The sequence below is a fragment of the Leuciscus leuciscus genome (assembly GCF_965113295.1).
Source record: "Leuciscus leuciscus genome assembly, chromosome: 1".
In the NCBI taxonomy this organism is placed as follows: domain Eukaryota; kingdom Metazoa; phylum Chordata; class Actinopteri; order Cypriniformes; family Leuciscidae; genus Leuciscus; species Leuciscus leuciscus.
In genome coordinates this window covers 70,631,018-70,649,084 of record NC_138725.1, presented here as the reverse complement: position 1 = coordinate 70,649,084, position 18,067 = coordinate 70,631,018, and the positions used below count along the sequence as shown (strand labels likewise).

Here is an 18,067-nt window from a genome sequence, read left to right as displayed (position 1 = left end):
GATGACTCGGGCTGTTGTGATTGGTCTACTCTGTTCTGATTGGTCAGATGACTCAGTTTGTTGTGATTGGTCTACTTTGCTCTGATTGGTCAGATGACCCAGTCTGTTGTGATTGGTCTACTCTGCTCTGATTGTTCAGATGGCCCAGTCTGTTGTGATTGGTCTGCTCTGATTGGTCAGATGACCCAGTCTGTTGTGATTGGTCTACTCTGCTCTGATTGGTCAGATGACCCAGTCTGTTGTGATTGGTCTACTCTGCTCTGATTGGTCAGATGACTCAGTTTGTTGTGATTGGTCTACTTTGCTCTGATTGGTCAGATGACCCAGTCTGTTGTGATTGGTCTACTCTGCTCTGATTGTTCAGATGGCCCAGTCTGTTGTGATTGGTCTACTCTGCTCTGATTGGTCAGATGACCCAGTCTGTTGTGATTGGTCTACTCTGCTCTGATTGGTCAGATGACCCAGTCTGTTGTGATTGGTCTACTCTGCTCTGATTGGTCAGATGACCCAGTCTGTTGTGATTGGTCTACTCTGCTCTGATTGGTCAGATGACCCAGTCTGTTGTGATTGGTCTACTCTGCTCTGATTGGTCAGATGACCCAGTCTGTTGTGACTGGTCTACTCTGCTCTGATTTGTCAGATGACCCAGTTTGTGCAGGAAGTAATAATGCTTATGACTCGTTTCAGGCAGAATCCGTTCTTTCTTTTCGGAGACAATAGCCCCTTTCACACAGCAATCCCGCTAAATTAGCATAAAATTGCCAGATTTTCTTTTCTGGTAAATACACACATATGCTGTTCACACAAGCAATGGCATTCTAGCTTTTTACCGGTAAGAGACCATTCACACATCAGCAGCGAAATACGAGTAAATTCATTGGAAATGATCTTTAAATGCCGCTCCGTTGTCTTCATCCGTCCGCATGAGAAGCGCTGACGTTTCACTAAGTGTTCAATTTGACAACATTTTTTGACGTCTGCGTGAAAGGCATAATGGATGATCAAACAGTTTTGCCCTTAAAAACACAAGACGCACATAATGGCATCCAAATGCAGAGCCGCAGCGCCGATGAATGGAAGAGAAGGCCGGGTCTCGAGTGCGACACGTTGAAAAAGCTGCGAAACGTGGTCATCTTGTGCATATTTACATAGAAAAACTATTAAAAGCTTTCTGTAAACAGCGCAGAGTATTCATGTCATCTCATAAGAACTTTATGATTGGCCCAAAGCAGACTTCTTACACCAGCGCGTGCTGACCTCGTACGTGATCAGACATGTAATCTTCATTCTGTGTTCACACAGAGCACACTGCTGATGGTACAACTTCCCTTACTGGGAAATTGCCGGAACCAATTTACCGTTATTTTTGAAAAGGTCCTGTTCACACATGATCTCTTACTGGTAATAGACCAGTAAAGACTGCATGTGTGAAAGGGGCTAATAACTCCCATTTATCATGCGCTTTGATTTTTGAAACCTGGCAGACCTTTCACATTCACAAACATGTATATCTGTTATCTATTATATCAATATAATATCTGAAAAGCATAATAGGGCCACTTTAATAAAACAGTAGGCAGGATAGAGTATATGCTGTGCAGAATGCTAGTTTTTTTCTAGCCATTGATTAAACGGTCAGTCGTATATATTGGGATCCATACAAGATTGTCCAAACAAAGAGCACAATTAATCAAAAATGCTTTTTTTATTATTATTTATTACATTTAAACCTAGCCCTAATAGCAAAGGTACAGATACAAGAGAGCAGTGAATGATGTTATGTAGCTCGTGGGAAGTTAACAATTCCCTGTGCCTGTGACCTTTGACCTCTGACCTCTTGTGTTTTGGCTCTTGTGACATGAAAATGACAGTGTGTATCGCTGTCAGGCAGGGTTGGGCATGCAGTGTGTGTGTTTGTGTATGTTTATATGGGTGTGTTGACACTCCCTCAGAGAGCTGTCTGTCACTTCGCTGGCAACCCTCTCTATCCTCCCTAGTTGCAGCTCCACTGTCGCTATGGAGACAGACTCGCATCAACCAATCGGTAGAGACCGGCCACAGTAAATGTCAAGCTGAAGGGCCTGGCAATTAAATCTGTGTGTGTGTGGTGAAGATTTGGTGCTGTCCATTCAACAAGCTCAGAGCACAGCTTTAACAGACTTCAATAATCGAAGCGTTACCCTCGTCACATGACCTGTGATGACCGACCCAGCTATAGTGCTGTGATAGTTTTTTTTTCCATCTGGAAATATTTATTTTCATAGATCAGTATATGGGTTAATCTCATGAAAACATGTTGTTTTATCCCAGAATAAAAAATAAAAAACAATTGAATCAAAAAAAAAATTTCAGATTACATTTTTGTAAGTTAAAATCAGCATTACGAAATACAACCAGTGTTAAAGGGTTAGTTCACCCAAAAATACAATTTCTGTCATTAATTACTCACCCTCATGTCGTTCCAAACCCGTAAGACCCGGAAAGACATTGTTAAAATAGTCCATGTGACTACAGTGGTTCAACCTTAATGTTATGAAGTGACGAAAGTACTTTTTGTGCGCAAAAACAAACAAAAATAATGACTTTATTCAACAATTTCTTTGAAATGCATTGCAATATTTAGTGTTCAAATGTGCTTAATGTCACAATTGGAAGATCTTTATAGTTTTAATAAAAAATGCTTCATTTTATTTTGAAATATATAGTTTCCTCCATTTATTTAATTTTTTTTCTGACCCAAACATTTTCTTGACCGGTTTTGTGAGATTCCCTGATACACCGATGTCAGATAAATATGTGTTTGCTGCAGTTCTAGCTGGCTGTTGTATAACAAATCCACTGTCTACAAGCTGCTTTGCATCTAATTCAGTCTGTCACTGTAAGTTCGACTTGTCAACTCCTCATCAAGCTCCTGATTAGTTCAATCAGTTCCGCTTCCTCAAGGCCTCATCACACTATCTGAAATGAGTTCTGCTGTCTGTGGAGGAGGGGGCACAAACTATCGCTTGCAGAGGTGACATGTACTGCAAACACTAACTCAACCTGAAGTTTCAAACTGTCTGGTGCTGATGTTGCCTGTGTTGTTGTGTGTGACATTGGAAGGTGTAAAAATGTGTAGCACTGCTGAGATCACATCAGGGATGAAGTATGTTCTGACTAATACAGCTCTGTTTGGATTTTTGCTTAAAGGTTTGTGCTATAAACTGACGTCAGAGTTGTCAAATTCATCAACCCTTAAACTTTATACCAAATTAAAACTAGTCATCAATTAGGGTGCTTAAAGATGAAGTAATAATGCACCAACGCAGGGCTGTAATCAGGTTTGTGATGCTTTTGTTTGTTATCCTGCTAATTAGGGGTGTGCGATATCACGATTTCTGATCGTGGGCGATTAAAATGCCTCCACGATCTGCTTTTGAAGAAACAGCATAGTATCGTGTTACAGTGCAGCTCTGACGCCTCCGTCCCAACAATACTGTACAACGCGACGTACATTCACATCACATGTTAACACAAAGGTAAAGTTACACTCACGGGACACTGCAATTCACAAAAGTTCATTAGTTACATGTGCTTTAAAGCCTTGCCGGTTAAACGTTTCATTCGCGTGCAGATGTGCTGTTCTAACGTGCGCTATTCTGAGTGCGTACACCCGAAGCCCACAGACACTAAAAGCCTGTCTAACAGCGCCTGGTTACTGGACCAAGTTATCTTTCAAGTCGTATTGCGCTAATACTGTCAAATACACACAAGGATTACATAAACACAGTTGGTTATGGCTAAAGTGAAAGCAAACATTTGAAAATCGGGTGTTTATTAGATGCGTGCCGGTCTTAAAGCGACAGTAGCCCATAGTAAACATGCTGCCGCTTGTCCTTAAAGCGATAGTTCACCCAAAAATGACAATTCTGTCCTTATTTACGCACTGTAATGTTGTTCCAAACCTGTATTCATTTCTTTCTTGTGCTGAACACAAAATAAGATATTTTGAAGAATGTGGGTAACCAAAACAGTTGCTGGTCCCCATTGACTTTCACTGGGACCAGCAACTGTCTGGTTACCCACATTCTTCAAAATAACTTTTATTTTCAACAGAAGAAAGAAACTTATTCAAGTTTAAAACAACTTGAAGAAAGTAAATGATGACAATTTTCATTTTTGGGGGAAACTATCCCTTTAATGTTAAGAAAATCGGCTCGAGGTCATTGTGCAAAGGACCCTAGGTTGAAATTACTCCGAACCATCCCTTTAATCAACATAGTATCTACAGACCTGGTGAATTACTACTTTGATTGCTTTACCAAGCCAAGCACAAAACAGAGCCTTGATCCTCTTCATCGACTGTATGAGTTTCAATGTGTTGTGAGTGTAGATGATGTCTTCAACAAGTGGCCCTATTGAGTTCAAAATGTGTCAAAGATGCTTTCTGGGAATAACATGATTTATCGACTAGGCTGATTATAATGCTAGTATTTTGTGATATTGGGATTGTCTGATAACCAGGACAGCAGATTGACAGTGCTAGTTCCAAAGTCCTTTAAATTATGTTTAATATGTATATTATGTACCATTGTTATTGGCTCCAGCTAAATCTAATGGTGTTTAGATAGGCGTAGGGAGAAAAATGAAACGACCTGAAGGCGAGTAAAAGTGTATTGCTTTAAAAGTTTGCCACCTTGTCTTTCTTAAACTTGAAAGCGTGAGGCACATTTCAGAAATGTTGACTCATATTCACAGGCAATACATTCTGCCTACTCACGGCTCCCTCTTAAAAGCCACGGCCTTAAACTCAACTCGGTCCACCGCTTTCTGTCTTCACCGTGACACAAGCATACCAACCCGTGCTTTATCTCCAAGCATCTCTTTTCAACCTTAAACTGACCAAATTCTAACAGCTTAAAATGTTACACGATCCCTCATTTGCCTCTTTCAGGGGCAGGAGAGACCAGCCGCTAAATTACACGGTGACGCATCGAGTTTCTCCAGCTCTGAGTCACAGTGGAGGTCTGAGATTGCTTGAGATTGATGTCGCCGGAGTCAGGATTGTGAATTCCCCCCCGTCCGAGCTGGAGCGATGTGAAATATGGCTATTAGAGAGAGAATCAGTCATATTTCTGCCTTCCATGTTGTCAGTGTTGGCTTCACCAGTCACCCGTGAGATCAGATTTGGTTCTTACATTTTGTGTGTTAACCTGCTTGTGTGATTCTGATTCATTTGTAACTCAATAAGTTGATGTGCAGTGGTGCACAAACTCTATTGACCGAGTCACTAACTCCGGTCTGAATGTGAATATCGCATTTTGTTTTCCAAGGGGTTCCAGTTGTGTGCCTTGTTTTACATACTGTATCAATAATTAATCTTTAATGAACTATATTCTCAGAAGGCGAAGCACTGCTACTTGGGCGGAGTGATTTGCTTGCAGCGCCTGAGAAGACCCATGGTGAGGAGCGGAGAGTTCGCTCAGAGTTGGAGTAAATCACTCCGCACAAGTAGCAGTGCTTCGCCTTCTGAGAATATAGTTCCCAGTATGTATACGGTTAGAAGATGGCTGTGTCTCATGTGACCTTGTTATTTGTACACGCTGTGACTATACAAATCACAACATGTAAATAGGAAAATGTTGGCGTTATTTTGTCACTTATTAGGAGCAGTATGCTAGCTGGAGCCATTTACCTCCAGTCTTTGTGCTAAGCTAGGCTAGCGGTGTTTAATGCGTCAGACAGAGTTACTGCGCGCACAGTGATGAAAAGGGTATGTATGGACTTATCTAACTCTGGGGGATACGGTGAATAAGCTGAAGTCACAAAAAGTCGGCGTGTTCCTTTAACAGTAAATAAGCTCCTCTCTAGCGGTTTTTTATAGCTAACTAACAAACTGAACACTGACTTTCCTGAGGTAAATGCAACGTTAAGTAACATAAGCTGACAAGCTGTTTTATTGACGTCTTTCTGCGGTTGAAACGCTGATCGAGCGATTACATGAGACATCTAAGAGCATCAAAATGGCATTTATTGTTTGAATTTTCTGATAAAATGGACAGAATTTGAAAGCTGAGACTTTGTTTCTTGTCAGAGTAATAAGCACAAATCTCTTTGCAATTATTGGATAGAGGCGCGCTACAAATAATGTTTGGTGTTGTGAAAAACCATGAACCTGGCAACCCTGGCTTGAACTACAAGTGATTCATAGGTTCAAATAAAGCCTGTTTTAATGGTACAATTCTTTTTTTTTTTATGTTCATATGTTAATGTCATTTTAACTTCGACAGCCTTAAATTCAACACAACACAATTTTTCTTCACATACAGTATGAGTTGCAGTCTGACACATTTTCACCTACTCATTTTTTATTGACAGGATATAATCGGCCATTCATTGCTAGAAAACAAAATACGTCTCTGATTAAATTATATATTATATCATAAGATATTACCTTCTTAAATGGCTTCAGTGTAACGAACTACTTTTGCTTGTATAGTATAGATAACTACTTTAACTGCAGTTTAACTACTTTAAATGACGAGTAGCTTGTAGTATCTCAAACTCTTGGGTAATGCTGTAATTAAAACCCACTGAAAATGTCCACGTTTCCCCTCTTGCTCTCCATCCCACTTCATATAATCATTCTCCACTGACAACCATTGAGCGTAACTAATGTAGTTATGGGCAGCTGTGTTGGTGTTAGAAAGTGTTATATGTTTATGAAGAGTGTTTCTGATTCACTGTCTTGTTTTTAGACTGTTATTTTGGAGCTTGAATGGGGCTTCATTTAGATTTTGATTGTGCTGCACTAAATAGTCACGAATGATGTGAAAAGGTTATGGTTATGCAGAGAGATCTGCCATTGTCATGACTCTCACCACATCTTCTTGTTAGATGGATGTGCACGATATTGGGGAAAAATATGACATTGCGATATTTTGTTTTTCTGTGGTATATATTGTGATTTTATGAAAACAATTTCACCTGGTGACTTTAATAGCTCTATTTAGAAAGAATGAATCATTCTAGAACGAATGGGGTGATTTTGTAGGGCAGTGCATCTGCACATTAATTAATTACAAGCATAGGTAAATACAATAAAATACAATAAAAACAAAGATGCACATGAAATAAACAGTGCTTTTCGTGAAAGTCTTAACAGTATTCTGGCACAGAAATTGAATAATCAAATGTAAAATGACTGCATATTTTTCACTGTATATAAATTAAATATAATTAATCTTTGTTAAAGATTTTCTCTTTGTATTTTGTTTTATTATCATTAATGACACAAACAGCAGCAGGAATATTAGACTGTTGACACTTTAAGACAGAATACACAGATCCAATATAATGATACACATCCGTTTTCTTTCTCAATTGTTAAGTTCACACATAATAAGCCATAAGCAACTGTTTATGAGAGTACTCACCTAGACAGGCATTGTGACATGATTTTGTGTGTATGTGTCCCTTCAAGCACAAATAGTTGCGGAAGAGAATGGAATTCAGTGTTCGCGTTGCTGTGTGTGTGTGTGTGTGCACAAGATCTGAATTGACTTCTTTCGCGTCGTCTTGTGCTTGAAAGGTTTAAAATCACTTAGAACTGGTGGCGCCTGGTCTAGTAATGAAAGTCAATGGGGAAATTATCATTTTAAATGAATTGAATTCATTTAGCTTTGAAATTCTCTGTAAATAAACATTTCACAGGAAGTTGATTTGGAATTGGAATAATATTGAAGTTCAAATATGTTTAACACTTGCAATGAATACTGGGAAATGAAATGTTCTTCCACCCTGGTCTACAAAAGATAATTCATTTTAATTTTATATTACTAGTATGAATTAGTTTACTAAATCCTTCACTTGAATGGACTTGTCGAATCTGCCAAACAGTTACTGAATCAACATATGACTTGCTTACTGAACTATAAGTTCCATGTCAATGCATTAGTACTTCAATATCAGTACTTCTAGTATAATTTTATTTCTATTTTTACCTTAAAAAATATGTTCTTGAGGTGGTTTGGGAACTTCTGCTGTAGCCTTGAACCATCTCAGTTTTTCTTTTGTGTTGTTGGTGCATGTGCCTGTGACTTCACTCAAAATCTCTGCATCTGTTTGGTCCTTCACAGAAAGTTCTGGGAGACCTTCATCTCCATCTGTCATGAGAACCACAGTCTCCACGGCATCACCTTTGAACAGATTAAGATCCAGCTGGAGGCCCTGGAGCTGAAAAAGACCTATGTGCTCAACCCGCTGGCCCCAGAGTTCATCCCTCGTGCCCTGCGCCCGCAACATCCCCAGGGTCCCGGCAAGCACCAGCACTCCCCACCCAAGGTACAGGACAATCCAGACTCTCATGAGAAGATGCCAACATTTTGTAACAGTAGCTGTAGTGCGTTCCTCTTCAATTTCACACAATGGATGTCACAATTGGGCTTTTAAAAGCTATTTCAGGCCTCCTCACAATACAAGCAATTCCTGGCAAATGGGCCAATTTTATTACTCTGTTTATCTCTCATGCACGGAAAAAAGGACGTGACAGTCACAGTCTGCTCTGATACGGTCAGTGCCGTCCACTGCGGAGGGTTTGATATGACGTGCTGGGTTGTGGAGACATGCACACTCCCCCCCCCCGCTGACATTAATAAAAGGCTTTGGTTCGGCGAGCGGCAGAGAGCATCCGTCTAAATGCAAGTGAGCTCTCGCACCCTCGAAACGAATAATATATGCCAATCAATCCCCAGCTCCAAGGGAAGGAAGGTAAACATGCCAGAATAGATGATTGAGGAGACTTCCTCTTCCCTGTTTTTCTTTTTTTTCCTCTGTAGCTCAAATTTGTATCTGTTTCTCCTCACTCCCTTCGTTTCATTTGCTCCGTCATTCTGACTGGTTAAAGACGAGTATTGGGTGCTCGACTTACTGCTTCAAAGTGCAGGTGTCCGGTTGGTGATTCTCACGAATCCTGTCCTACCGGTCATATTTCACCCCAAAATTAAAAGAAAAGATAAAGAACAGGAAGCCTGTTTTCAAGACAATAATATATTTTGTGTTTATATTATGTTCATGACATTTTACGTGTGTAGTGAGACCTATTCTGTTAGCATTCCCATTCATCATCTTGGAAGAACTGAAAGTATTATATATACACTGCATGGCCCAAAAAAGTAATTGCTTGGATTTAAATAGGCAAATGCTTAAGAGTCAATGATTGGACCATTATTGCAGTTGTTTCTGGCATGTTTTATGTTTGGCAACAGTTCTTCTAACATGAATTTGATGGAGTGTGTAGCTTTTCATTTCTTGAACAACCATGTAGGAAGGCCATATTCCAGGATGTCAAGATTAATCAGGCTCAAACTGTGAAAGAATAGTTAGGAGGGAGCATGAAGAATCATTTTCACACATGAATCGGCACCTCTTGAGTCCAGACCTTAAATTCATTGAAAGTCTTTGGGTTGTGCTGGAGTGCTTGACTCTTGCATTGACAATACAAAGATCTTGACCAAAAATGTATGCTTTTTTTGATGGAAATGTAAAAGAGGTGCATCGATTTTTGTGTTAATGGAGAGAAACGGTGAGCTGAAGGGTTCACCCTGGCCAACCAATTTCTGACCCCCAGAATTGTCTGATCAATGGCGAATGTGGTGTTCATCCACCATAACTGCTATTACTTTGAAACAAAATATACAATCTTATGTTTTTGCATACTAATTTCCCAGTTTCCCAGCCTGTATCCATATCACTGTAACAACGATGTCACCAGGTCATAGAGGTCAAGATTCTTAATAGCTAGAGCGTTGAATTTGTTTACAGAGCACAACAACGAAGACACTTTCTGTTTGAGGCGATTTGTTTCAATGATCAGCACCGCTTTGCCATGGTGACTCCCTGTTTTGAAAGCTATAGCATCCTTAACTAAAAAGCTTGAACGGGAAAGGTCGGTAAGAGAAAGAATATAAATCTCAGTCCAGAATAGCTTTTCCATACAGACGTGGGAAGAAACTACCATGTTATGGTGGTCTCTGATGTATCTTGTTTGGAGTGTGGTGTGTATATATAGACATCGCCATTGATTTCGTCCATCTCTTGACAGGTGCGTCCCCATTTCTGTGCTGTAATTTCACAGGCTTTGTACAGAAAGTAGCTAATCACATGCTATTGAAATAACTAGTGTGATCGGCGGTTCCTGCAAACGTGCTGACCCTAGAGCATCAGTGCTCGGAGCTGCAGGACTCGGGCCAGCAGAACGTCTGAATCGCCCATTGATGCTGTCAGTATGCCATTCTGCGTGCACTCAACGACATTGATCTGCTTTGAAAAGGCATGCTTTCTCAACGAATCGCACCAATGGACTCTGATTCGGAAGTCGTTGGCAGTACAAAAAAACAAATTTACAAGCGAGAGGTTTTTCCTTGTACATCGCGGTGCTGTTATTCAGGCACCAAGAATAAGAGTTTGTTCCACTCGATTCGCTGATTATCTTTCCAGTTAGTGCTGTTTTTCTTGGAAATCATCCGCCCCCTCAAACCGCCCTCTGCCCTCATTTTACTGAAACTCCACCCACGTGGAACCAACTCCTCCGACTCTTGTATCAAGAACATCTCAGACGAGATTTGCCTGACCATGTGGAAGTAAACCATTGTAAGCGTTTTGACAAATCAGTGCTGCCTTACGGCGATACTCGTGTGCAGTCGGCACAGAAAGGGGAAGCACGACCCCCTGACACTGTGACTATTTGTAAGACCCCTCCCCCCTCACTTTCTCCTTCATCCTCTGGCACTGAATCACTCAAAACATCCTCTTCCTCTTCTCCACAGGCGAAAGGACAGCTGGCCAATCACACTGAACCCTTCCCCCCTGAAGGCTTCGGTAAGTCTCTCTCTTTGACCTCTTGTTATTGAAGGTTTGAACATTTTCACACATTTTCAAGGCAACGCTTAATTGGATGAATGTGTTCCCATTACATGTTCTCTAGCTCTGAAGTGCTACAGCGTACGGTTGCCGCAATACCGTAATCATGTCAATACACGTCAATTTGTGTGCAATTATATATATTTTTGCAAACATATTTATTATTGGTAACAAATAAACCATTGCCAAAGGGACAAAGCAAGCATTGTTCTAAATTATTACATAAAAACTACCAAGATACACTACATGTGTTGTTAGATGATAAATTCTACTCAATTACATTATTCAACTATTCAATAAAACAGTTATAATTATAGTAAAATAGTTAAAATAATAGTTGTAGTGAGTATTAGAATATTATTTACAAGTAATTAGTAAATAAAAAAAAGAAGAAATGGGTTTGTGTATACACTGCCTGGCCAAAAAATTATAATTGCTATTTGGATTTAAATAGGCAAGTGCTTCAGAGTCAATGATTGGATCATTATTGCAGTGATATTCATGTTTTATGTTTGGCAACAGTTCTTCTTACCCTAATTGATGGTTGTCTAAGAAATGAAAAGCTACACACTCCATGTCCATATTCCAGGATGATAATGTCAAGATTCATCAGGCTCAAACTGTGAAAGAATGGTTGGGAGGGAGCATGAAGAATAATTTTCACCTCTGAGTCCAGACCTTAAATTCATTGTGCTGGAGGAGACTTTACAGAGTGCTGGACTCTTGCATTGACAATAGGGGTGTAACGATACACCAATGCCACGGTTCGGTTCATATCACGGTTTTGGAGCCACGGTTCGGTTCGGTTCGGTTCGGTTCTGTTTGCTGTGGGGGCAGGGTTCATGGCAGGGCACCACCAGCAATAATAACACTAGATTCACTTTTAACTTAATAAAAACAACAACAACAATAATTTAACTTTTTAACTTTATCTTTATTAATTTTATACATTGGCTTCACGTTTTCTTTAGAGCAGTTAGCACACCTGAGTTAACTAAAATGAAATAAATGTCTCCACTGACTAGTCAGAAATAAACTGCACACCTGAGTAGGGTTGCCAACTTCAGAAAAGTAAAATGCGGGACAATCGTGTTTCTTTATAGGAAAATGAGGGACACTCAAAATATTTACTGTGTCGCACAATGTACATAATTTCAGTGTCTGCAGACTGTAGTTAAGTATATGTTTAAAAGGTTATCAGACAAACACATTTGTATTGCTTAACCTATTTATGTACAATTTAATTCTAAAAATATTTTTAATGTCATACAAAAAAAATGTCACATTACAAACAAACCACCAATCAAAATAACAGCATTTATCTGAAATAGAAAGCTTTTTTAACATTATACATAGGCCTAGTTCAAAAGTTTGAGGTTAGTAAGATTATTTTTTTGGGAAAGAAATTAAAGTAATTGCCTACTTTTATTCAGAAAGGATGCATTACATTAATCAAAAGTGACAGTACATTTATAGTGCTACACAAGCTTTCTATTTCAAATAAATATCTTATGATCTTTACATTCATCAAAGAATCCTGGGGGGAAAAAAACAAAACAGTTTTAAACATTAATAATAATCAGAAATGTTTTTTGAGCATATTATTCCCTCAGGTAGATTACATGTTTTCTTGCGTGGCTGGATGTTGGACTCATGAACAATAATCACGTTGTTTGCATTCGCCAAAATTTGCCGAAATCAAAACGTGGACAGTGAAAGGGAATTACCGTTAGCGCGAGACGAGTCCGGCTTGAAGAGGAAGCGACCTGACGGAGAGGATTTTGTTCGCAAATCAATGTCTCAAAACAATGATTAAAAAAAGCTGTGATATGTCATCATATTGGATGATGACAGGTGTCGGTGATCACTCTCAAGTGTCGTGATCAGCACTGCTGCTGTTGCTGCTGTATCAGTCAGTGGTTGTGACCGGAGGGTCTTCAATCTCAATATGCCGCGGAGTTGCCATCCTGAAGTGCGTATGTAAACTCTCGAGCGTGATCGATCACCCAAATCACGTGACATGCACTTTATTTAGTAAATAATATTATAATATTTAGTAAAACTACAGCTCTTATTAGTTGTCAAAACTGTACTCATTAATTACTATTTAATCAAATGTCAAGGAAGAAAAAAATTGTTTTGTGACAAAGTGAAGTGAGAGTTGGGCAGCAGGGGGCGGGGCGCGTTCGGTTCGACATGAGAGTATCGCGGTTCGAACCGTGGCTGTTGTATCGCGGTTTTTCGGTTCGGTTTGAATATCGTTACACCCCTAATTGACAATACAGGATCTTGACCAAAAATGAATGCAGCTCTTGATGGAAGTAATTGTTGTGATGTTATTTCCATCAAGAGGTGCAAAATTGTTTGGTCAAGATCTTGTATTGACAATGCAAGAGTCATGCACTCTGTAAGAAGACTTGGATTAAACCACTCAATTCATATGGATTATTTTACAAAGCCTTTTAGCATACTATAGTGTTAAAAACGTGTATTGGTAGCCACTCAAGATTAATCTGAGACCTAATCTTTAGTTTACTCGTTTAACATTCACATTGAGTAGTTACCTGGAGAATGTGACTGAGAGGTCAGCAGCTTTCTGCCCCTCATGAAGGAGATATTTTCACGGTTTTTGACCTCTGATTTGAGGATATTATTGGTGTGATGTGACAGTGCTGTCAGTATGAATCGAAGTTATTAGTTTGTAGAGTGCCGCATGAGTGATTGTTGAGGCAGAAAGAGAAGAGACAGAGAGAATAGAGGAGTCGGAGAGAGACGAGATCAGTGAAGTGGATCCAGCTTCCTTCCAGCCTCACTTCTTGCCCAATCAAAACACGATCCCACCGATAATGTGTGGCAGCAGCGCCAATTCTCTCTGAATTACTCCCTTGGATTGCCGTGTGTGTCTGGGCAAATGATTTAAGCCAGGTCGCTCATGAGGACATTTCAGGGGGTGGTTATAGCGTAATGATTCTGGAAGAGTTGGGCTTTTAACACACTGGTTCAATCTGAAGCAGGGATGACCCTGAAATTGGTACAGATTAGGGTGTATCAGGGCGTAAAGTTTCACACTAGAGATTTTAGATCAGACCTCAAATCATTGTTGGGTGAATCTCACGAAACATGTCAAGAACATCCATCCATCCATTCTACATAGGACAAGGACCACTTGTCCTATGTAGGGTCGCAGTGATCCTGGAGCCTTTTAAAAATTGTCCTAAAAGCTGGATTCATTTTCTTTCTTTCTTTCTTTTCCTCTCTCGCTCTGGTTTCTTATTTTGGGGTGAAATTTCACCTGGACATGTTCTTGATTAATTTCATGAGATTCACTGATAAATGGTACCTGGGATACGATTCATTTGAACTTCATTTACAAACGTACCATTCTGGAAGTGCACAAAATAAATGTTTTATGGAAATGCTGTACATTCATCTCCTATCAAAAATGAGTGCTAAAAGATTGTTGTGAACGCCAGATGGAGAATAGAGATTTTAATTAAATTACTGAACTAATGAGACTTGGAGACGTATTTTGCTAAAACTATTGATCAGTGTTTGCACACATTTGCAAGCACTTTTTGCCAATAAATTTGGTTTTGAGAACAGAAAAACAACCATAACCAAAATCACCATTTTCTCTTGTTACAATTATTTATTTATTTTCACCTTTCTTGCTTGTTAACAGTGGTAAATGTGTAGGTGACAAAGTTGGGGATATTTTGGGGATATTTAATTTAATTTTATCAATCAATAAATTCCACTTGAAACAAACCTTGTTGTATTTTTTAATTTAATACTGTGAAGCTGCTTTGATACAATCTGTATTGTGAAAAGCGCTATACAAATATACTTGACAGTCCAATTTGGGTTTAGGGTCTAGCAAACGTGTGAATTGGAGGAAAAATAATTAGACTCATTATTAGTTTTCTCCAGGTTGCTTAGGATGAAAGTGTTTCCAATTCACAAACTGCATCATGTTAAATTAGAATTCACAATACACAATACTTTGCTCATTGATCAAACAGTTAAAAAACCAATTATTGAGCAAAAGATGAGTTAGAAGTGTTGTCGGAAATGAGTCAGGCCTCCAGTGCTTTGCCATCCAAGAGTATCAATGTAATATTGTTAAGTATGATATAGCTTTTGATTTCCTTTAGTCTCAGTTTTGGTTGATCTTTTTGTATCTTTAGTTCAGCCCAGCACTGCTGTGTTGATGGGGAACCCGATTCAGGCCTTTACTCCACCTGGAGCAGGAGCTCCAGCCTCCGGGAAATCACCAAGCCCTGTTCAAAGAATCGACCCCGGAGCCAGCATCCTTTATGTGCCCGCTGTCTATGGGGGCAATATGGTAATGCCAATGCCTCTTCCGGTACGTTCTGCCAGACATTTCAGCCCATTCTCTAGTTCTTTTTACTGTTGGTTGGAATTTGGAGGTCCTCATCCATCCACTGTAAATGTATTTCCTTGAACATCTCGTGCACTTGTATCAACCTCACCTTCTCTTCACCAGTTGCCCTGGCCCGGCTATCAGAGTCGTTTCGCTGTGGATCCTCGCATCATGAGTCACCAGGCTGCCATGGCCGCGTACAACCTCAACCTGCGGCCACCAGCCAGTCGTGCCTCACCTGTGCTGTATGGGTTCGGTCACCCCTCTCCTTTGGGCCTGAACCAGCAGCCCACCTCTGAGAAAGATCTACTTCAAGAGCCCAGTGGGAATGGTAAAACTCACAACACTAGTCTTTCATTTTAACAGTACTGATAGCTCACCAAGGTCATAGGTTAGAAATGCACATGCACTGTGGGTGGGAATCAAAGCAGAATATATTTCATGTCAGATGTCTTTGCATTGGCTGACAGTTCACATTGTACCTTAACACTTGCCTTTACACACCACATTGTAAAAGTTTATTTGTAAAGCTTTTTAATTCTGTGAAGTCTCAGATTTTAGCTTTTAGATATGGCTGTTGGTGAGGCGCTGCTTTTTTGGTTGTATTGTGCTGATTTGTTGCCATTCTTTAGGGAAAATCGACATTAATGGAAAAACGGAGCATTGTAGGCTGCTGACACCCGAGAGGAAAGCCCCCGAGCTGAAGGAAAAACAGGTACCATCCATCCACCCGTTCCCTTTTCGTATTTATCAAACGTCCTTCCCAGTTTAATCTGAAATAAATCAAAGGAGCCACCCACTATGCCTTCCCACAAGAACACTTGAAACATGGACCATCTATCTTTACTCAACCCCTGCATGCTCAAAACACTTCACTTCTCCTACTCCTTTACACCCTCTATTAGAGTCGCACGTTGGTAATGATTATACTTTCTACAGGGGGACCCAGAATCAGTGCATAACAAGAGTCCAGAGCCCCAGTCCAACATGGGCTTCCCCAGCAGCCGCCCCATACGCAAAGACCCACAAGCCCAGAGGGCCCTCAACTTCCACCTGGCCCCCCCACATCCCGGCTTCCCCCCTCACCACGGAAACAGCCAGTTTCCGCAGCAGTATGGGCTCCCCCGACCTCCCCTCCGAATGCAGGCCCCCATCCACCCTCAGGCCTCCTCCTTCCCCCCGTCGTTCTTCAGTGGGCCTCCAATGACACACCGCGGACTGCAGTCTCCAGTCCTGGAGGGGATGGAGGGTGGGGACGGCTCGATGGGAGCAGTCCCAGGTGGGGTGGCTGAGGATATGAAGGGTGTGGTGAGAGGCCTGCCCCCACAGATGCACCAGCAGCCCCTACGCCTCAACAGCTTTGGAGAAGAGAGTTTGGACTCTCTGTTGGGCGATACTCTGGGTATGTGCATACGCAAGACTGCTTCAAAAGGCTTTATTATTGTCTTTGATTTATTGTGCTTTACTGTCTATTCCGACTGCTTTTGTGACAGTTTTGAATTTGCTCTGCCAGCAACTTTGACGTTTTAAGTTTAAGCCATGTTCCAATCTTTCAGGCTTCTCGTGAATTCCACAGTACTGTGCTCAAGAGTTTGAATTGGACAAGTAAAAAGCCTGTTCACAAAATTGAAGAGAAACTATTCTAAGAGAAACCATTCTATCTGAGCTCCTTTAACAGAGTCTGAAGCAGCCACCCAGAACACAATAGCAACCCACTCAGAACTACTCAGACCACATAATCAACCACATAGCAATGTCCTACCAATCCCCAGTACATCTTCAAACCCACAGCAACATGATAAAAACAGTCATGACGTCATGGCAGCCATAGACCAACATCATAGAGAGCAGAACACAATAGCAACCCACTCAGAACTACTCAGAACACATTATCAACCACATAGCAATGCCCTACCAATCCCCAGAATACCTTTAAACCCACAGCAACATGATAAAAACAGTCATGACGTAATGGCAGCCTTAGACCAACATCATAGAGAGCGTCCATCCTTGCGACAGCCAATAGTGTTAGAACATATTTGGAAACATTTAAAACTTTTTGTTGTTTAGACTTGGGGTCTTAATGGTTTGGGTCATCAGAATCCCTTGTTAACCTTCTTTGGAAAACTTCTGCTGAAATGGTCATGGTGGGGTTTGGTGAACACAGACCTTTTGTGTTTTCCCAGCATGTCACATGGCTTTTCTCTGTTGTGTTGTCACAGATGGTCAGGCTTCCTCAGGGCTGGATGCTCTGGGCCAGCAGCAGCAGGCTCGTGTGGGTCAGTGGGGTGAACATACTCCCTTCCTGCCGACCGGTGTGGCCCCCTTCCCCCTGGCGCAGCAGTTGGCTCATCTTGGCCAGACGGGTCTGCGGCTCCCGCAGCAGCTCCTCCGAGCCGGATGGGGCCTAGGCCCTGCAGCAGAGGAGGAGCCCAGACCTGCCATGCCCAGGTTAGAATACTCTTTGTCCTGCTGTTTTGTGAGTCAGACGTAGAAGGGGGGGGGGTAGAAGTTTTGCGAGCAAACAAACGTTTCTCTGGAAAACAAATGTTTTGCTAGAGAACGCAATGTTTCTCAGGATAACACAAACGTTTTGTGAGCGAATGCAAGATTTCTTGGGAGAACAAATGTTTAGCCAGCGAACGCAAGATTTCTTAGGAGAATGCAAAGGATTTGTGTGCGAAGGCCAAAGTTTTTCGAGTCATTGAAAAAGTTTTACGAGTGCATAAACTTTCTCGGGGGAACTTCAGCGTGATGATTTTAAAGTTTACTAAGGTCATTTCA

The 18,067-nt window shown here is 40.9% G+C and overlaps 1 protein-coding gene across 3 annotated transcripts in view; it reads left to right on the top strand.

The window, feature by feature from the left end:
- The window catches only part of helz (helicase with zinc finger), a 68,225-nt gene that overhangs the window by 45,967 nt on the left and 4,191 nt on the right, over positions 1-18,067 (top strand). For all 3 annotated transcript variants that reach the window (XM_082184630.1, XM_082184629.1, XM_082184628.1), the window contains exons 22-28: positions 8,118-8,322; positions 10,806-10,857; positions 15,087-15,265; positions 15,407-15,614; positions 15,916-15,998; positions 16,223-16,685; positions 17,506-17,734. In XM_082184630.1, coding sequence (XP_082040756.1) covers positions 8,118-8,322; positions 10,806-10,857; positions 15,087-15,265; positions 15,407-15,614; positions 15,916-15,998; positions 16,223-16,685; positions 17,506-17,734 — 1,419 coding nt within the window. The remainder of the gene's footprint in view (positions 1-8,117; positions 8,323-10,805; positions 10,858-15,086; positions 15,266-15,406; positions 15,615-15,915; positions 15,999-16,222; positions 16,686-17,505; positions 17,735-18,067) is intronic.